Raw genomic sequence first — 21,241 nt, 5'->3', positions numbered from 1 at the left:
GAGAACGGAATGTCCTGTTACTTGAGCCGTCTTGAGCACGGCTGTTATCCTGGGAGGTGGAGTGTGTAGGCGGCATGTTTTCTCTGAGCTGCGAGGCGGCATGTTGTGTGCCTGTGTCCGTCCGCCTAGGCGAGCACGCCAGGGGATGGTCTTTGGGTAATTCGAATTTTATGGATGCCATGTCGTTAATGTTTCGATATGGCTGAGAGCAAGGCTTCCTCATGGTCTGGTCGTGGTGTTGGTGTGAAAATGGTAACTCGCGCTAAGACATAGAAGCTCGTGTATTTGATAGGCATGGATGAAACGCACCTCTTCTTCATAATAAAACTGCTGTATCCTGCCGCCCTCCTGTGCTTCTGCCTCAAAGCTGCGGTTGCGGAACGCATGTCACACACGGCGCACGTTGGAGGGCAATGCCTGCTTGCCTGAAGGCTAGGTTAAGATACACACATGTCAACATCCGGCTGAAGAGATGGGTCGGAGACCTCCCCTATCCTGGTGGCAGTGAAGGCTCCACCAACTCCAGCGCCAACTACCGCAACGCGAGGTGCGGCTTGTGCAGCTGCACATGCTAGCAAAACAAGTAAGGGAACGGCCATAGTACCGCAGGTTTGTATAGGAAACATGTCTTGAATCTGCCTTGCGATGGGAGGTTTGTCGGGCTCTTGAAAGCCTTCGGATACTTCCGAAAGCCTCGTCGCACTTGTGAGCTGGCGAGTTTGTATGATTTTGGGATGTACAGCGACAAAGGTAACTAATGTTGTATCTTCTGAATAGCAACGGAAACCTTTTTGGAGAATGCAGAAAGATGGACTTTAGTTGCTAAACTCCCTGCGAAAGCAGTTTGCTCGGATCTTTGCCATTTCAGCAACGAAGTAGCTGTAGCTATACACCATTATATCATAAAGCTAAGCAAGAATATTGCGAGCAAGGAAGTCATCACCGGCTAATTCGTGACGAGACAAAAATCTCGCATATCTTCCTCTGAACAGCCCACTTCACCGGCCAGTGGCACCTGAGCTTTACAGCACAGCAAATGAATAATCTCTCTCTTCACATCTATCGACCGTGGTAGGCAAATCCTTGGAAATCACCGCTGCGTCAGCTGCTCGTACACACGTACTGGCAAAAAGACCCCCGTCGGACAGCCCTAAATTTCAAAGCCGTGGGTTGTATGGTCAGCTGTTCTTTCTTTCCCGGCACGGACGTCGGTAATTCAGCACTTCAGCAAGAATGCGGGTTGCGTATAGCGTGAGGCGTCTCACGTCTGCCTCGCGTAGCTCCTCATTCCCACCGCGCGGCTCTGCAGTTGAGTCGTCCCTTGAGGGCCTGGATACTGGTTCTGGTTGCAGCTTGCTGTTAAGTGTGCAGCTACAGCAGGAACGCAGCTTCTCGGCGCCAATGTTCAGGTCGCGGGGAGGGTTCGGCTCGTCCTGGTCCATGCAGCACGAGCGCCAAAGCACTGCGAGCCTCACAAGTAGCACGTCAAGCCTCGCTGCCACGGCAGCATGGCAAGCTAGTGTGGCCAACGCAGAATCTTCTCAGGTGGGGGGGAGAAGATAAAACGTGATGCCTAGTCAGATCCCTTTAATAGACAACCTCGCACTTTTGGGGTTTGCTGGTATCAAGCGTAAAGGAGTGGTGATAATTAATTGAATTAATGCTGCAACTGGGTCTATAGCCAACTTCCGCGTTAAGGCGCCGTCACACTTGACCTAAATGCAAAACATGTTTAATTATGGGCTACCGGAGTTAAGCGTATCTGTTGCTCTTACCATGTATAAAATTTTTTAATAAGGACGTCTCGTAGCTGCACTGCCTGATCATTGAACGGCCGCGCCTGTCGACTGCAGGTGGAAGACTGGCTAGCGGCACTTCATCAGGTTGATGCTGAAGCTCGTGGACTTTGCTCGGGTCTACTGGCGCGGCACCCGACTCTGCTGTGGAAGGATGCGCAGCGGACGACCGGCGTGGTACAGGCTTTGCTTGATGCTAATCGGCAGAGGCAGTTGATGCGCCCGTACTTTATGCAGGACGCGCATGTGCTGGCCCTTGTTGACAGGTACGGAAATTGTTTCGTGTACTGGGGTTTTCAGCGCTACTGGGTCTTGAGCAAAATCATAAAACCTAGATCCTTGCTGTCCCTGCGTTCTTGCCGGGCTGTGCACATGCCTCCTGATTGGTAACATGTATAGCTTCTATAGGAATAGGGATTGCTCCTTTGCTATACGCGTCATTGATGACCTTCATTCTCTTCTTCCCTAAAAATTTTGCAATTCCTGCTTTGACTCCCCTGTCATTTTCCGGCCCTCATATGTCCTCCCTGAGCAGATATACGCCCGAGAGCCTTCGCGCGCGTCTGTCGGAGCTACACCGGCTCGTCTGGCAGAAGCTTGATGACTCCAACGTGGCTGCTCTCTTCGTCTCACGCACCTCTTTGGACATGTTGGATCTGGATGCCAAGGCCCTCGCGCTGAAGGCACAGGCGCTGCGCGCCCTCATCCCCGAGTTCCTGCCCTCCACCATTCTCCGCGGCTGCCCTGAGCTGCTAGACGTCCAAGTAGACGACCTCCCCACCTACGTGCACCGCGCTGGCGACGTCGTGGTCATCGGAGCCCAAGTCGGAGTGGAGCTGGTCGGGACTAACAACGTGGTGGTTGTGAGGAGCAAGCTGCCGCCTCAGCCGCTGCAGAATACCTTACCTGGAGCGGCGGCGGGGGCAGGGGCGGCGGCGGCGCCAGCCGCTGCATCAGCTGGTGCCGCGGGCGCTACCGCGGGGAGGCTGCTACGGACTGCGCGCTGCGGCGCACAGCAGCTCCTGCACGAACACGCGTGTGCGGCACGGGGCGACAGCATGGAAGCGAGGGAGGTGGTTCAGGTCTTCTGCAACTCGAGGCAGCTGGTGTTTGCAAAGGGAGAGCAGGTGGAGGTTCGTGTGGAGGATCCCAATAAGGCGCAGGAGGACCTCAGCGCCGCTTGCAGGATGGCGGTGCTGCAGGGGCTGGCTATTGCCAGTCAGGCGAGCGCAGGTGTACGGTGTGCGTGAGGGGCGCGCGCGGGAAGCCTCCTCCGGAACTGCTTCCGTCTGGAACTAAAAACTACCGCCGTACAACCGCGACCGTTATACATGGACAAGAGACATCACAGCCGGGAAGGGCGTTTTTCCTAGGGGTGCGCACGGCGACTATATATACACAGTTGCGGCATGGAAATTGGGTTTTTCCTGGTTTCTGTAGTTTGGTTTCTTTTTCATTTTGCTGCCCTGCGGCGTCTGTTGCGTACCTAGTGTTGCATCTCCTTAGCTGTGGTGAATTCGACCTTGGTCCTGAAATATGGGAGAGGCGTCGACGACGTGTCGTTTGAACTTCAACCGAGGTTTGTGCACCTTAAAAGAGTTTTAAAAAAGGTGCAAACCTTTACAGGTGACTGGCATGGATGTTGGTTTTGTACCCTTTGTCCCTTTTGTTGTGTTTTAGCTTCCCATCTATTGCTACAACAATGGCGCCTCACTAGACGGCTCATTGCGGCAAGCTCTACCTTCTCCGCTAATGCGTTCAGCAGCTCGAAGCAAATATGTTCTTCACTGAGAAACCCAGATGGCCTCCTTTCTCCTGCGGCTGTTAGCGCCACAGTCCAAGAAGTTTGGTTTTTGTATAGTTTTGTGTGATGAGTAGTCGCGTGGTAGATGTCGAGGGGGATGAGTTTCAAGGAAAGGCTGTGTCCCATTGGGGGGACCTAGTGTCGCAGTGCTTTGCGGGAGGAAGAATGTGGGCAGCGGTCCGCCCGTAGGTTTTTGTCCTCTTCGCCTCCTGAAGTTTGGGATGCGTGCATTTCAAATGGATTGGTGCCGCCGGTGTCGCTGGCTTTTTCCCCGCACATAGCAATGCAGCTCCTCCATGGGAGAGCGATTTCCCTGACGGCCTACGAGGCGTTCTAGGTCGCCCTGCGGCGTGCCTGAAGTGCGTTTTTCGCTATACAGCCTACCCGTGTGTCGAGGGAGGGGAGGATATACAAGATTATAGCAGAAAGAGGTGCAGAATTGGAGAATCGGAGCGAGCCAGGTCTGTTTTAAAGAGGAAATGTTTTTTGGGGGGGCAGATAGGTATCTTTTGGGTATCTCTCTTCGCAGCAAGACGAGGGGCGCTGCGGCCTGGCCGCGCAATTTAAGAGGAGTCCCGGGTGGCACTCGCGCCTTTTTGAGGGCCAGTGTCCCCTAGAGTTTCAACAATTTTCAAACGTGAGGAAAAAATGGCCGAGTTCTGATAAGGAAAGTCGAGATGCGAGGAGGAGCGCGTACCGGTTCCGCTGTGACAGTTTGGGCGGTTGGAGGCGCTTTGTACAGATGAAGGGTCGCTGCAGCGACGATCTGGTCTGGGCAATTCGGTCGCGTCTTTACTTTGGCGTAACAGTTGCACGTTCACATGTGGAACTTTCAGCTGCACGTTCCCCGTCTTTTGCGCCTTTAGATATATACCCATGACGGTGGCGTGACGGAACGGAGGTGAGCTATATGGTCGGCCTTGGGGATGGTGGAAGCCCGAGTGCGTGAGCATCCAGCCCACGTCACTCTCGCAGTCCCTTGTTCTGCTTCGGTTATCCATAGGCGCTCTGGTACCTCAAAATCCGGGCGCAGCTAGTGCCGAGCCAAGAGGAGGCGGCTCCTGGTTCTGTATGGGGCGGAGGTGCTCGAGGTGCTCCTCTTTTGGACGTTTCTGTGGTGCGAGCGTGCGGCGCCGACCAGTAGTAACTGCGCGCGCACTTGGAGGCCTCGTGAAAGCTTTTGGACTGCAGTTGTATGGTATAATTTCCCTTTGTACAGCGGAATGTGGCAGCCATGGATGTGTGAGGTCACAGTTGTATTTTTACATTGTGGCGATGATCGATTGGGCTGCGTCCAGTCAGCCTTTTGTCTTTGTACCATTAACAGCTATGGAGAAAGGCTGGCCGGAAGAAGGCGGTGCTTATCTTGGAAAAAGGAATCCTTTTTGACAGCGCGGCTGGGGAGATGTCGATCTGCTGGTTTGTGATAGGTGTCGAAACCTGGTCTATAGGTCTTTTCAGGTTGAAAAGCTTGCAGAAGAGAAAGTTAGTTTATTTTTGTGCTTTCGCCGAGTTTTGAGTGGGCGGACAGCTGTATGTTTGAATGAGCAGCGTGGCCATCCGACGTTTGTGTCGGTCTTTGTATCTGAAGGCCTCGCACGTTGTTTTGCTTTGCAACTTCCAAGGGCCGGGATGTTTTGTAAGTGCAAGTGTCCTGCTTATAAAGCGATGTTTTTTCTTACACGCGGAGCTGTTGGGTCCTTTTGAATATAGGCTTTTTGTCAAAAGTTTTTGAGGCTGAGGTTTTGGGCTACTCCTGCAGATTTGTCGTATGTGTATGCCCCAGGTACAACACAAAACACACAAATTGTACCTGGTTACGTGTTATGGAAGTATAGTAATAGCCCATGCACTTGGCATCAGTAGTTTGATATGCCGGTGTTGTCCTCCAAAATTTGCGGTTCGGTCTAGTGTTCACGCACAGGTATGCGAGTGGTGCAGGCACTCGATTGTGCGCGTTTCACCATCGTCATTATCTGGGTCACAATTCTGTGGTTAGCTGTATGTTTGGGGAGTTGATGGCTTTGGCTAGCATCCTTTGGGATATTATTTTGTGGATGCATGGCGAAGTTGTTGATTCGTGAACGTTTTTTGGTATTTGGGCATGCGAAGCCAAGGCCGCCTCAGCATATCCCGCCTTTGTGTCTGCGGTTGCCGATTGGTGCAGAATAAATGAAAGGGGCAGAATAGGTTTGAAAGTAACCTCCACCCTTGCTGTACAGGTTTTATATCAACGTTTTAAAAAATGTATTAAGGCGCAACCGTCGTTGGTACCTAACTGTTCGACTGACGCCGTTTTTGTAACATAGAAGTAATCGTCCCGACCGCTGTCTCTCTTGAGTTCACTTCCGGCTATTTGGGCAACAGTTTGCATCTTTCTTAAGACGACGAGCACAGCTTGCCCAGGACGGTGTGCTGCATCTTGCGCTTATTTACTTTCTACCTAACCGCAGTTTAGGGGACTTCAGCAATAGCAAAACACAGGGCTCCCTGCACGACGGCGGACTTGAAGAAGGCAGGAACGTGGCTTCCCGTGACACAACTTCTCGCAAAGTAAGGAGAGGGAGCTCCGGAAGAGGGCCGCGATGCAAAAGGGCCGCGATTTGATAGCGCTGTCAGCTGCGGGTGAACGGGGCACGCACCTACTGCCTTTCCCGCGTCTCAGTGAGGGTGGGATGTATACGGACATGTGAGTAAGGCGTAAATAGTCGTAGAAGCAGCAGAGCAGCGGAAGACGACATGAGCAGGAGGCAACTGACCAAACGGGAGAGATACGTGCGGTCCATCCATTCATGTTAGGGTCAACGATAATACGGTGTTGTTGCACTTGGTCACCTCCTCCATTCCCAAAATGTTGAACCGAGGACGGATGAATGGACCGGTTTATATACATACATTTTGCAGACGCGCGGAAAAAGGTTCAATGGTTTGCCTCAAATATAAAGTAGAAGCTAAAAGTGAAGAGTTCTGTGGTATATACGCATGGTGTAAGAGTTATCCAGCTATACGATAGATATAAAACATACTTGAGAAGTAAATGCCGGAAAACTGCCGTTGTTGCTTAAGGGACGAAGACTTTTTCCCTTTCGTCTGTTACATTTTGCAAATTACAGCCCACGGCGTTGGTGGTGACTAAGTGGTGACAGCCGGACAAACCGATTGATGGCAGCGTCACACGATTCAATACTCTTTATTGCGCTGCAGACGGGGAGCTGCATAACCAAATTCGCCGACTGCGAAAGAACGATACTCGCCTAGCATTTCACATCTCCACAATCTGGAGGAATGAAGGCATGTCAAAATTCCAAAAAAACCAAAATTAACGAAACCTGAAACACAATCTTTTTTCAAATATGCATTTCATTTTTCCAGCACCGATGCTCACCTCTCCACAATAAACGTGCTTTTCGTTGGTTGTTGAGGTGCAAAATTCGTGGCAAAATCCTTGAAAAGAATAAAAATCGCACCATCACATTGAAACCCAGCCACAACACCAGACAACTTGAAAACTTAAGACTTACATTCATCTTCAACTAATGAGCAGCAATCTGTCAACCCCTGCAGATACAGGACATCGTAGCTGTTATATGTCAAGATGCATTCTCGCAGGGTAACCAAATAAAAAAACTACCCCACGTTATCACTTCCTAAAGTCCAGCTCCAGCTCAAATCAGCAATGTCAAAAGCGGAGTTCACTTGGCAGCTGCCTTGGCCGCCTTGATGGCGGCCTGGGCTGCCGCCAGCCGAGCGATTGGGACACGCAGCGGCGAGCAGGATACGTAGTCCAAACCAACCTGCAGGATTTTTTCATCATTTCAATTTAAAAGATAGGTATCAGCATCAGCAACCGGAATTTTAAAAGCATCAACCGCAGAACGTATACTGAAGACGGCAGACGGAACGTCCGGAAAATCCGCAAATCCTGATTAGCATACCTTGTTGAAAAAGGCAATGGAACTCGGGTCGCCGCCGTGCTCGCCACAGATGCCAAGCTCCAGGTTGGGCTTGGTGGCGCGACCGCGCTCCACGGCGATCTTGACCATCTCACCCACACCGATGACATCCAGGGTGTCGAAGGGGTCGGTCTGCAGAATTCCCTGACGAGTGTAATGAGACAGGAACTTGGCCTGTGCGTCGTCACGGCTGATTCCGAACCTGTTAATAGCGACAAACAGACAACCGTTTTTCAGTATTTAGAGCCGCCTAAAAAGTAATAATATATTCCCGGTGAAAATGTTCCACATACCACTGCTACCTGCACAATCACAGAAGCATACAAGTGACCTCCCCACAAATTAATATTAGTCTCACGTCATCTGGGTGAGGTCATTTGTGCCGAATGAGAAGAAGTCGGCGCGCTGCGCCAGAAGACCAGCCTGCAAAGCGGCCCGAGGCACCTCGATCATGGTTCCGACCTTGTAGGGGACTGCGGCCATGAACAGAAAAACGCGAAAACGACAGTCAAAAGTCAAAAGTCAAAAGCCTACCACTGGGCATGTGTTGAAAGCCCCACAAAAATAATTACTGAACAGCCCGTTGAATATTATTAAAGTGTTACGATTGCTGTGTTGCACTGCGTTGATCCTTGTTGAATCACAGGGATCGTCGAGAAAAGAAATACGGCAAAAACACATGCAGGCACACGTACCCTTGGTGCCCGACGCGTCCGCCACCTTGGCAGCCGCCGCGTGAATGATTGCGACCTGGTGGTCCATCTCATCTGTGGTGGCGACCTTTGGGGGCGAGAGGAGCGACAACGCCAGGGAGGGGCTGCTCACTCCAGAAAGCGATTCCGAAACCTCTCAGCCGGGGGGAGCGAACGGCACTAAAGAGCAAAACTAAACACGACACCCAACTCTAGAATGCCGACTGCTGTCATCCCAACGATCTATCCTAAATCCCCATATGTTTCTCTATCATATCATCAACAACAGGGACATTAAAAAAAAAGTTATCTAGTGGAGATGTCGCTCGGACGGGCATGTGTTTTTGACTTTATGGCTTGACCGTCCGTGTGAACCCACCAGCGGCACCATGATATGTGGGTGCACGTGTCCGCCCGCCTTGACCACCGCTGTAGCAGCCTCGAAGATGGCCATCGCCTGCATCTCCGTTATCTCCGGATGCACAATGCCCAGACGGCAGCCGCGAAGGCCCATCATGGGGTTCACCTCACGCAGACCGTTCAGCCGCGCCTCGACGCGCTCCACAGTGGTGTGGAGCTCACTAGCGAGCTGAGCGCACAAGGCGTCCATGGCAGAGCCCTCCTGCGGCAGGAACTCGTGAAGCGGCGGGTCCAGGAGGCGAATGGTAACGGGCATGCCGTCCATGGCCCTGCAGAAACAAAAAGGAAACATTTCACGAGTTTTTTTCTGTAGGAATTTGACGCTTTTTCCACGTAAACCCGAACTCGGGCATATAGCTTAGGTCCGACTCATTAATATCCATCCTTTTCTCTCTCCATTCCATTCCATTCCTGTCAGCCATCGCTCCGTCCTCCTTACGTGAAGATGCCCTCGAAGTCCCGGCGCTGGAAGTTCTTGAGGTCCTCGAGAGCCTCGAGCTTGTGGTCGCTGTCAAGCTCCTCCTCGGCAATCATGCGCCGAACCTGCACACGGTTAGCAAGACCGCTCCGTGAGCAACCATGAGGGAGCAACAAGGGTACACGCTGCCTTTGCAGGATGTCGGTGAAAACAACAACAGCACGCTCGGTCTACAAGTGCTCGACAGAGCAAGAAATTAATAAACCGGTAAGTGCTCATTATGAGCATCAAGTCCAAACGCGATATGCATCGTGGTCGCACGAAGGTGAGGAAAATGATATACCCTAAATACCCTCAATCCCACACATCAATCCAACTTTGCTACTACCACCCACCGCAGCAATGCGCTCGTGCGTCGAGAAGAACATGTGCTCAGTACGGCACAACCCGATGCCTTGGGCACCGTTCGTCCGGGCGACCAAGGCATCCTCGGGAGTATCGGCATTTGTGAGCACCCGCAGGCGACGGGCCTTATCCACCCACCTGTTGCCAAAACAGGCACACGGGAAGGACGCGATGGGGGCCGGTTAGACGTGGACAACGGGATAATTTTTGGTGGAAGAGGCCGGTGTACTGCCGTAGTGATGTACTAAACACTATTGGCGCGTATCCGCCCCCCGTTTGATGACAATCTAAATCCACCGTGTTTGGCAGTGGAAAGTGCTGCACGTTGCCGCGCGATGGACGACACGCACACACGAACACACCCCACCCCATCCCCCCCACGCACACCCCACCCCATCCCACACATCACCACATACACACACACACATACACGCCCCACACCCCAGCTGCCCACTCACGCCATGAGCTTGCCCAGGTCTCCCCCGGTGACCTCGGCCTTCTTGAGCGCCTGCTGGCCGTTGATGACCTCTCCCGTGGTGCCGTTGAGGGACAGCCAGTCGCCCTCGTTCAGCACAATCTCCTTGCCGTTAACCTCGGCAGTAAGGACCTGTGGGAATCAGGAAAATAAACAAGATCAGAGTGCGATGACAATAAAATACACGACAACTGTAAATGTTGTTGTAAACTGAAAATAGCAAAGGTGCCAGCAGGTGATGGACGGCATTACAAGTATTTGTATCTGTTACACAATGTCAAAAAGCCTAGCAGACCTATCGCAACCCTGCAACAGGAACCCTTAAGTTGTGGCGCTTTCCACGTCGCGTGAAGAATACAGCATCGGACCACATCACCGACAGACAATATGACGATCTCGCCATTCACTGTGTCCCGCAAGGCTCATATGTCGGTCATTTTAACTTCTCCGCCGACTCCCAAATACCCAAACTCATACCTTGGACTTCAGGTCTATGTGCAGGGCCTCGCAACCGCAAACGCAGGGCTTGCCCCAGCCGCGCGCCACCACCGCGGCGTGACTCGTCATGCCTCCACGGCAGGTCAAAATGCCCTCGGACGCGTGCATACCGCCCACATCCTCGGGGGAGGTCTCATGTCTGCACAAGATGACGCGCTCACCACGCGCCTTCCACTCCTCAGCGTCCTCCGCGGAGAAGACCAGGCGGCCCACCGCAGCGCCTACCAGGATATTTTTTGTTAACAAAACAAGCAATCGAGGGCAAACGAGCTGATCAAAACAACACAACCAGATCCAAACATTCCAGGATTCCATTTTAGGAGGACCATTTTCAACGGGCAAGACATCGACCAAAAACAATTGAGTTTACGTGATTTTCTTAAAAATAAGTATAGTTTTTTTCCTATGATTTTTGAATCCAGCGGCTGTTGTAATTTAAAGGAGACGCACCTGGCGATGCCGCCAAGCCGCGTGTAATGACGTCCTTGACGTACTTCTTCTCATCCTCGAACTGCGGGTGCAGCAACTGATCCAAGTGGCGCGGCTCCACCATCAGCACTGCTTCATCCTTGTTTATGAGACCTTCCGCCTCGAGATCCAGAGCAATCCGGAGCGCTGCCGTACCCGTACGCTTGCCGTTGCGGCACTGCAGCATGAACAGTCTGCCTTCCTGCACAGTAAACTCGACATCCTGCATGTCCTTCATGTGCTTCTCTAGCATCGTCGTATTCGCGGCCAGCTCAGCGTAAATCCCCGGCATGATATCGGCCATGAGCTTGATGGGCATGGGCGTACGGATGCCGGCGACCACATCCTCGCCCTGCGCGTTGATAAGGAACTCGCCAAAGAGCTCCCGGTCGCCGTTGGCGGGGTTGCGAGTGAAACACACACCCGTGCCGCTGGTGTCGCCCATGTTGCCGTACACCATGGTCTGCACATTGACGGCGGTGCCCCTCAGCCCGGTGATCTTGTTAATCTCCCGGTACTTGATGGCGCGAGGAATGTTCCAGGACCTGAAAACATCATATGCCGATGCGAGACGGAGTTATTTATCTATTTAACTATTACCTGCGGCAGCACCTGCGGCCTTTGGCTATTCACGTTACCGTGCAGCAAGCTCTAAGAACACATGTAAACGATGCTTTGTAGCTGGTGGTCGAATTTATATCCGAATTATATCCGACAGCTTTATATCCGAAGACTTTATTCAGATTCATGTAATCTGTATTAGACAGAACTCAAAATAATCTGTATTGTGACCAACTTACTTAAATACGGCATTGATGCCCATGAACATCTGTTCCCAGGGGTCCTGGGGCAGCTCTTTGCCGTTGGCCTCGTACACCTCCTTGTACTGGGCAACCAGGCTTCGGAGATCGTTGGCATCCAACTGCACGTCGTACTGAATGCCGCGAGCGGCCTTGAGTGCCGTCAACTTGGCTTCAAAGTCCTCATGGGGGATACCCAGTACGACATCACCGAACATCTGCAGCAGACGCCTGTACGGCACCAGGCAGGGGAAACCATGTCAACTTTTAAGAATAGAAGCTGCGTCAAAACGGGCGGATGAATAGGAATACCGCGTTGAGTTATGTGAGGATATGAGATATTTTGTGTGGAAGAAAGGGCCAAGTTGGAAGATAGCTGCGCAAGAGGCTTGAAGCTTGGGAGTTTTTACAAGCTGGCCAAGAATACAGCAGATAACACAAATGAACAACAAGACAATCGCATCTTGTCGCTGTCGCACCTGTAGCAATCGAAGGCAAAGCGGTCGCCGTATTTGGCGGCGAAGCCAACCACAACCTCATCGTTGAGACCCAAATTGAGCACGGTGTCCATCATGCCCGGCATGGACACCTGAAAATGATTTTTCAATTGATTAAGCAGCGCAAAGGTAGCAGCAAGGGAACTTATGCCGGATAGGCTGACGGCAGCAGAGGGCAAACCACGTTGCTGTGTCAGTCTGGTTATGTCATAGCATCGCCAATTTAAGATAATTCGCAATTCATAATATCTACGTTTTAGACGCTGTTAAGGCAAGGAATAATCGCAATCTCACCGCAGCGCCAGAGCGAACGGAGAAGAGCAGCGGCGAAGCGGGGTCTCCGAACTTTAGGCCCATCTCGGCCTCAACGCCAGCGACCGCATTCCGAACCTCGGCCAGAAGCTCCTCGGGCAGCTTCTCGGCTGAGTAAGGAAAGGAGGTAGTAGCGTTGGTTGATTTCGTCGGTCTGTTAAATTCAACTGGGACGCTGGGACGGTAAAAGGCCGGAAAGTACTAATCATTGAAATATGGTCCTGGGAACATCCTCGACGTCATTGTTAAAAAGGAAAATATTATATTGTGGCGCAAGGAAAGCCACCCTCAAGTAAGTGTCCGCGTTGCAATTCAGTAGGTCAGCGCAAGTAGTGCACAGTCTGTGACGAAAGTGGAAGTGCAGCACTAGAATACCAATAATACAGACCATACAAACCTTGATCCATAAATTTTATCGATTGAAGGCAACACGACTGAAGGCAACTTGTTCCAACAAGCACCGACATCCAACTGACATCCCAACCATATAAAAACCTCGTAGCGAAGGCAAATTTCAATAAATTTCATTGGCGGTAAGGCGAGCATAATAACAAAATACTCGTGTCTTACCGCAACGGTAGAACTCCTGGCAAACCTCGGTCGTAATAGTGAACCCAGGAGGAACGTTGAGGCCACATCGTGCCATCTCACACAGATTAGCTCCCTTGCCACCAAGCTGCAGGTCATCACGCATGGCGGGATGCGGTATTGGAGGAAGAAACCTTTGAAGGAAGGGACGCCAGAGCCATGCTTGCACGCAAGAAAGCTTCGTCAAGCTCCGACACAGCAGTAGTCGAAATGATTGTGTCTCTTGGACATAATTATGTCCATTTTCATGTTACGGTAGCTTCGGGCTATCCTGTGTCCGTGAGTCCGTGGTCTTTCGACGACTAACCGCTTGACCCAATTTAAGTGTGGCACGAAACAGTTGACGCAACTAGAAATCCAATCATGAATCAATTCATTAATATCCATCCAGGATTTAAGAGGTTCCGTTGCCCAGTCACGTAAAGTAAAGTGGCAAGCAACGCCCACTCACCAGCTCCTTCATGCTCTTGTCGCCATCACTGTTGCCCCGGCTGAAGGGAAAGATGCGGCGGATGGTCGACATTCTCAATTACCTTCAAGCTGAGGTCAGATTCTCCGCTATGTCCGTCCGCAAATTTGAGGCTAGTTACCTAGCGCGTAACTTCCACTCTATAATATGTCGCAGTTGAGAAGAACAGTTTAAGATCAACGCTTCTTGCGGACTAAAGGTATGTCGGAGGGTTTAAAAAGCGTTCAGCAGCTGTCGACGTGGGCCTTATGTCGACCGGTACTTGTGTACTGTCCTACGCTGTCATGCACATAATAAACGGTTAGGGCTCTCGGGGCACAATCCTGCATGAAATTAGAACAATTTTGATCATCTACACATCTGAAAGGGCGTTGTCGGATATTGAGCTATGTGGCCGTTACCGGGATAGTCCGGGATTTTTATGAGATTTGCCTCATCACCCAACCGAGAACTCGCTTGCACATCTCCTGCGTAATGGTTATTTAAAATAATTCATTCAGCTCTGGTACTGCCTATATCAGTGACAGGACAACAGACTTTGGACTTATCAATTGCCGGTCTGGACTTACCAGCAGGAGCCTGAACGGACTTCAAAACGATAGCAAAATAATGGTCCTTCATTGCTCTTTGGGTGCATGGACTACCGCGAGAGTTAAAGGTTTTCCCCGAGGCTACAGTTACGGTTAGCAAAGTAGCATAACTGGTTTATTACAGCTTTGAGTTAAGGGGTAAGCCCGACAAATTTGTTTGTTGCTAATAGCATTTACCTTTCGTGGCCAGGCAAGATTATGTGCGGGCGCCATCTTCATGGGAATGCGTGCCACAAAATCTTGTCCTCAGTGTCTTTAAAAGTCAACCGGATTAGGTTTTAGGTTTTTGGAGGTCATGCAGACTATACTCAGCGCGTTGCCGCACGTCCCCGTCTGCGGGGGAGCTTCCCACATGTGCCATGGACGTTTCCCACCAACAAATTGCCCCAGCCACCCCAATCCTAACCGTCTCCTTTATCAAGAATAAACCCATCCTTCACGAGTACCAGGCCTGCGTGGCAAAACATAAACAACGAACCGACAGCTGCATCATCCTAACCGGGCTTGTCCGTATCGGCTCTTTTCTTTTGGACTTCCACATACCTGCATCCCCCAACGTGACGGCGGAGTGCATCCAGGGTGTGTGAGGGGTACAGCGCTTGCTTGTGGATTTAACAATCCTTGATTTGGTGTCTGGGAATTTCCGGCTGTCCAGGACGTGCTGCTGCTGCTGCTGTGCGGGAAAGGCCTAGGGCTGGGATACGCTCCTAAACAGGGGAGCTCCCTTGCTTTAAAAAAGGTTGCATCAGATGAACAATCCTGACGAAACCAGGCGAGGAGAGTTGAGTAAGACCGCCTCGCCGGCTGGTTTCGAAGTGAGAGACGCACTCTTGGGTCATCCACGGCCCCCCCGCCACACAACCAACCATTCAACGAGAACAACCATTCAACGAGAACAGTTGTCCGCCCACCCAACCCCGAACTCATTTCGCTACTATGAATATTGTCGACAGTACGACCAGCTGTGAACTGTTAGCGCTTCCAGCGGAGCTATCCTCCACCGTAGCGTCTCCCCGGGTGTGAATTTGGAGCGTGAAGGGCGCTGGAGGTGCTTCTATTTCCTCCGACTTGGTCGACAGTAAGGGGTTGTTTAATGCTTCGCGGCTTGGCATTAAGAGTTGATCAGGGCTACCGAACTGGACGTTTTAAAGGGTAGGTCACCCTTGAGCAGTTGACAGGTATGCGCCCACCCCGGTCATGAGCTCACTAAACATAAAACTTACATACATACAAACAGACATTGGAGGTACATCGTTTATATTCGCAAGGACGCACTTGTAGACGCGCACATTGCTCTTCCCCTGCCCCTAATCCGCACTGCACTGTGTGATCTGTGCTGTGTGCGATATCATCAACCCCTTCCCTTCCTGGTGTGATTCGTCAGGTCCCCCATCCTATTCGAATTATTCGAATAGGATATTCGAATTTCATTACACAACTGGTAAGGGTTTCCGTACCGTACCATACCGTACCTTACCCACCAAGACGGCATACTCACCAGCCGTGAAAGTGCACAGGGCACGACGATACGTGCATCCGGCGCTGGCCCCCTACTGCTTCACCCATTGTACAGCAATTAACCCCCTGCACTTGCTAACCATACGAGTACGATGCGCTGGCCCCCTGCGTTGTTGCCTAATCAGGCACATCCCTGCTGCCATGCCTGAAACACTTAGACTGTGCGCTTCCCTCATTCGCGCGAACAAAAATACATACATACATGCGGATGCGGATGCACACAACACACAAAAACACCAATCAGCTGCCGAATGAAGCACGAACAGCTCCATAAAATCTAATACATGTTACCACAATCGGCTGCAACAGAGTAGGAGGAGGCCTACCGTGTGGTGGCAGCAACGGACTGTGATAACACTGAGACCGTACCGTCACACAGAGAACCCTCCGCCACAACAACCACACCACAGTACCCTACCACATTAAATTCTTGCAGTTGCGACTACTACCATTACCACTGCTGCTATCCCACACTGCTATCCCACACTGCTGCAAGGAGCTTGCCACGCGCAAAAAGTCCTTTGACCATATTCCCACCCATGATACGAACATCCTTACAACCAATCCTCCGTACAACAATTTCCACGCAACCACCCCGCCGTTGCGTCCCTACAACCGAGAGGCGATGACAGTTTACATGACGCGGTTAAGAAACTCAACGTCCAGAAATAAATGAAAACGCAGAGCACCAGGATCGGTTAAAAGTGTACGCTACTGGTGTAGCGCACCACCACCACCACCACCACCAGGAGCAGCTCGTCTGGCACCGACTGGGCCCTGCGTAACCATCGCCGCAGGAGCGGCGGCTTGCGGTTGCAATTGCGGCTTTGCAGTTCGTTGCAGACCTTACAGATCCCACCCATAGCCTGGGCGCGGGGGAGGGGTCCAAAACACACACGGTCCTCGTCTGCTGCACCTTTTCCCCATCGCGAAGCATAAACTCTGTCTTACTTCACCACAGGTCTCCTACATTTTAGAGATCTGGAATGGCAAGTCTAGAAACGGCCTGAATCGGGTGATATGGCTTTGCTCTCCTTCCACACTGCGCTACTGCGCGTCAGTTGTCCAATTGTCTGGTGGTCGATCGGGGAAAGAAGATTGCGACGTTGTGCGATGATCGATGATCGATGACCGAGAATGGAGGAGCAAAACGCGGCTCAAAAGATGAAAAAGAAGCTATCCCGTCGACACAACACCGTGCCAGCAGCCCCTGAGTCCTCAAGTCATGTCCGCAGCGCTCTGCAGCCAAGCCGCCGTTCGCATCCATCCATTCATCCACCAGTCTGGAAGCCTTTACCATCATTACTTCAAAAAGTATCCCCCCCAGCCGAGGCCAGCCCAGGTCCCCCAGCAGGCCCCCGGCAGCGGCCCTTGGCCCGGCGATGTCCGAGGCCATTCGAGGCCGCAGACAGATCTAGGCCGTATAACCATTCACCCAGTCCTCGCCACCTCCTGCAGCTACGATTCCTCTCGCCCCATGCTTCACTCACCAATACAATCATCATCATTATCATCATTATCATCCCCCCATACCCTCTCAGCGCTTCATCTGTTGCTGCTGTTGCTGGACTTTTCGAAGCTCCTCCTGAAACTCTTGGCGGAGCTGTCGGGCAGGAGAACGAGGTGGTTCCGGAGCAAGGGGCGTGAGGAGTTTTTTTTCGGGGCGGGGGTGCAAAGAAAGACCTGACAGGACCTGGCAGGACCGGGGTTAGGGATTGGCGGGAACGAGAAGAGGAACGGCCAGCAGCAAGGGTGTGTGCTAAGAGCATTGCACAGGCTGCTGCTGTTCCGGAAGGAGTCAGAGGATGAGATAAGCCGGACGGCACCACCTTCCTTCTACCTGCCGCCCCCGGTCTGGCCGGGTCTGCGCTGTTATCCACCACTACTTCTGGCTGTACAACTGAGAGGTACAACCCGGGTCGGTGCGACGATGCGTGGTGTAGTGGCACACACCCGATTTTCAGTTGAGCATCTTTTCTCGCCGCTGCGCCACCAGGCGAGCCGTGTCTCGCATTCCTGGCCTTTCATTATGAAAACGCTACCGAGGGCCCGATCGTGGGGTGACTGAAAGGTGCAGAGACGCTTGGAGCATCAAAGGTGTCAATCGCGCAACATATCGCCGCCATCCGTTCCAAAACCCCCGGCCCCTTGACCCTAGCACCACACCTGCGCCGATTTTTGCTTAGCGATCTCCATGAAACTCGAGACCTGTTGTGTTGAACAATATCAACACGTAAGGCAAGAATCAGGACGCCGTCAAGGAGCGGTCAGATTTGGACAGGGCTTACGTGTGTGTCCAGAGTCCCTGAATGGTCCTTGCTCTTGGCTTGAAGCTCCTTCATAGCATTGTGTGACCATACGGCGAACCTCTGGAACCAGCGACTGTGATGGGGAAGCAGAAAGTGGTTATCGATTTAGTCGATACGCAGGGGACATAGTTGGCAGCTCCCACCTGTTCGCGAGGCCTTCAACAAGAACCTGGTTCAGGATGTGATCAATAATGCGCCGAACAAACATTTTGGCACTTACACCTAGGACGCCAAAGCAATGAAATTAGTCCTATTTGCAATCAACTTTGATTCTAGTCCAATTTGCAAACCATTCCAATTGATCCACTGATGGGAAGTCAACCGGTAACGGGTTTCTTCTCCAACGACACAAACTGTACGTCAAACCACTTCCAAGCTTTCAAGCAAAGCGACGACGCACTTGCTTTTGCCACATCATTATGAGTGCACAACAAAATCAGTCATATCAAAATGCGTTCTCACATCAACACGCTTTTATCGCCTTCCCGAAGTCTTCTAAGCCACCCAAGCTAACACCTTTCAGTACTTTATTATCTTGTATGAATAATCTGAATCGAACAAAATATAATGGCAAACCTCCCGGAAAGGATGGGATCACCCAAGAAGTCGGTACATTTACCCGACGAGCCGGAGACGAGCCCAACGCCACAGGAGTCCCAAACCATGCTAAACAGATACAACTCTATGGGGAACTTTTCGCGGCTCGTCCGGGACATCTCTCCGGACGTCGTTACCATGTGGCGAGAAGCTGAAGTCGGCCTCCGAGGAGAGCTGGTAAAGGACGAACCGTCTACGTCATCACCGACACTAACGGGTAATCAATCAAAGTTGCAACGACAGCAAAAGAACCAGCAGCGGCGCAAGCAACCTCGTTCCCAGCAGGAGCCGGGATCCCCAAGTCGCCAGGGACCCAGCAATTGTGGGTACCCCCCTGTCCAACTGCCCACATCGGACTTGCCGGTGCATTCACGTTTTGGATGGGGAGTAAGAGGGGAGTGGATGCAGGCCCTGTAGGGAAAGGGGGAAGGCGTAAGAAAGCAGGTCGCTGCACCTGCAACCCGAAGTCGCATTCAACGAAGCGTACTTTGCTTAGGTTGACGCAGGATGGCGCAGGTCAAATTAATACCAATTTCACTATTCTTATAACTGATCTACACCACGCAACACAAGGGCAAGCTCCGAACTACCGAATCTAACTAGTTATAAAGAGGGAGGGTGATAGAGGCGGTAAAGCTGGAGTAGCTGGATAGATGGATGGCTGGAAGCCGTGAATGAGGTTACGTGAATGGGAGGATGGGAGGATGATGTCGGGGAAAAAACCGCCGGGTAATGGGACGGGCATAAGGCAACCGGGGGGAGAAGCTCCGTCCTGGGTTATGGCTAGTACGGCTGAGGTGGAGTGGGTTGGGGCCGGCGGGTATTGAACTTTGGGAGGGTGCATTCCTGGGCCTTATGCCGGGGATGTAGGAAGCAAGATTGAAGGGATGGGAACGGGGGAGCCTGAGTGTTTCACCCCTATTTCCCCCCAACGCACACACACACACATACACGCACACACACATACACTCTAAGATACACACAGACGCACGCACATAAAAACATCTGTCAGTTGCGACGACCAACTACGGCACGACCGTGTACGGCGAAGTCAGTGTACGGAGCTCCTGGGGAATACATCCGGGAATAGCCGCCCTCTGCGCCACTAGACCGGGGTGATGTCTGCTGTCTGCTATCGGGGGCTTGGCGGTTGGGGGTTTGGCGGTTGGGGGTTTTCCTTTTCTTTACACGGCCAAGGTTTTACGAGAACCAAAACACACACGCTCCTGATGACCTCCCTAGTCGCCCCACACGCACCAGGTGCCTCCCTTTCCCTAACCCCCCCTTCCCCCCCCTTCCCCCCCCTCTCCCCCCTCTTCCCCCTCCCCCCCTCCCCCCGGCCCCGAACCCCATCTGGGTCACAGTCACTCGGCTCCCGGATATCAACACCAAGCCGCGTCCCAGCAGTCTCCCCGCCTCGCCGTCTAACACCTTCCGCCCCCCGCGGCACCATCAGCCCGACAGCCGCCCCGGCAGCCAGCTCCTCGCAGTCCGCCAGAACGTCAGTCTCAATGGGGCCGTCTCCTCGCCAGCCTTCATCGCGGGCGCCACCGTCGCCGGACCCCTGACGGCGTCGCACATCCGCGCCAGCGTCACGAACACCGCCGTCACCGCCGCCGCCCTGTTCGCCATCTCCGCGGGGCAGACTCTCACCGCCGCCGGGATTGCATACACAGCGACTGGGAACGGGACCATTGCGCCGCCAGGCATTGGGCCCGCCGCCGCCGCTGCCGCGGCGGCGGCGCTTGCTGCTGGGAGCAGCGGTAGCGGCGGTCGCGGTGGTACGCCGGCGTCGACGGTGGCGGCGGCGGCTCCGCCGCCGCCGGGCTCCGCCACCGCCACCGCCGTCGGCAGCCTCGGTAGTTTGCCCTTGCCGCCAAGCGTCCGAGGTGCCAGCAATGGCGGCGATGGCGCTGGCATGGTTTCGCTCGAGGACGAGTTTGGCGGCGCGGCCAGCGGTGGGGGCGGCGGCGGCGGCGGAAGCGCGTCCGCTGCGGCGTTGCTACCGTCGGAAACAAAACTGATCGAGGACGAGCGGCTCCGAAACCGCCTGGTCAGCTTGCCCAATATTGTGTGCCGGAGCGCCAATGGAGATGTATTCCTCGTTGATTTAGGGTGGGTGTTGCACTTTGAATTTTTGAATCTTTTTATTTCAGATATAGGTAGAGAAATATCCTATTATATTCTAGATGTGAACTGAGTTGTTAGAGGGATATCTGACGTGAAGATTCTGGATCTATGATACCGTAACTGGTGGAGAGGATGCGTTTTATTGGATCCAGATCATGTACCCGTTGTAGCGGATCCAGTGTACGGAGTTCTGGGTTTCGGATCAAAGAGCAGTGAGCTTTGGGACTCCGGCACTGCACTCCTGCCCACCGATTAGGGGGGTTTCCTGTTCAGGCCCCAAGGTGCCGTTAACGATCTGAGCCATGGAGGGCCTCCCTTGATCTGTGCCGCGGCTCCGAAACCAATCCCATGACATAACCCCATAACCCCGACCCACCCGCAGCAACGTCCAAGCCATGGTCCATAAACGTGAGCTTGGGGATGAAGGGCTGACCATTCTCAACCGGCTCACACCCTCCCTGGCGCATTCCCTTGGCGGCGGCGGCGGCGGCGGCGGCGACGG

At 52.8% G+C, this 21,241-nt stretch overlaps 4 protein-coding genes across 4 annotated transcripts in view; 2 read left to right on the top strand and 2 right to left on the bottom strand.

Moving 5' to 3' along the window:
* Nucleotides 1-1,174: 1,174 nt before the first annotated feature.
* On the top strand, nt 1,175-3,046 carry VOLCADRAFT_121463 (uncharacterized protein; the record flags this gene model as incomplete). The annotated part of the gene is made up of 5 exons (XM_002955825.1): nt 1,175-1,251; nt 1,410-1,545; nt 1,854-2,062; nt 2,332-2,659; nt 2,813-3,046. 5 exons carry the CDS (start codon nt 1,175-1,177, stop codon nt 3,044-3,046), a joined length of 984 nt encoding a protein of 327 aa, XP_002955871.1.
* Nucleotides 3,047-7,292: 4,246 nt separating this feature from the next.
* On the bottom strand, nt 7,293-13,649 carry VOLCADRAFT_66258 (pyruvate phosphate dikinase; the record flags this gene model as incomplete). The annotated part of the gene is made up of 15 exons (XM_002955761.1): nt 7,293-7,394; nt 7,536-7,755; nt 7,912-8,026; nt 8,249-8,333; nt 8,625-8,934; nt 9,105-9,208; nt 9,479-9,626; nt 9,947-10,080; nt 10,441-10,682; nt 10,912-11,474; nt 11,730-11,960; nt 12,209-12,318; nt 12,521-12,648; nt 13,115-13,214; nt 13,578-13,649. 15 exons carry the CDS (start codon nt 13,647-13,649, stop codon nt 7,293-7,295), a joined length of 2,664 nt encoding a protein of 887 aa, XP_002955807.1.
* A 3,591-nt stretch (nt 13,650-17,240) lies between these two features.
* On the bottom strand, nt 17,241-18,220 carry VOLCADRAFT_119189 (uncharacterized protein; the record flags this gene model as incomplete). Its single annotated transcript, XM_002955760.1, has 4 exons — nt 17,241-17,306; nt 17,870-17,911; nt 17,992-18,085; nt 18,156-18,220. 4 exons carry the CDS (start codon nt 18,218-18,220, stop codon nt 17,241-17,243), a joined length of 267 nt encoding a protein of 88 aa, XP_002955806.1.
* Nucleotides 18,221-19,838: 1,618 nt separating this feature from the next.
* The window catches only part of VOLCADRAFT_96736 (uncharacterized protein), a gene marked incomplete at both ends in the record, with an annotated part of 6,447 nt that continues 5,044 nt past the window's right edge, over nt 19,839-21,241 (top strand). Inside the window, 2 exons of the mRNA XM_002955824.1 lie at nt 19,839-19,869; nt 19,974-20,724. Of these exons, the coding sequence (XP_002955870.1) occupies nt 19,839-19,869; nt 19,974-20,724 (782 nt within the window). The remainder of the gene's footprint in view (nt 19,870-19,973; nt 20,725-21,241) is intronic.

This window comes from Volvox carteri (assembly GCF_000143455.1).
Source record: "Volvox carteri f. nagariensis unplaced genomic scaffold VOLCAscaffold_55, whole genome shotgun sequence".
Taxonomy (NCBI): domain Eukaryota; kingdom Viridiplantae; phylum Chlorophyta; class Chlorophyceae; order Chlamydomonadales; family Volvocaceae; genus Volvox; species Volvox carteri.
Note: the sequence above shows the minus strand (reverse complement) of the source record. Positions and strands in the feature narration are given on the sequence as shown.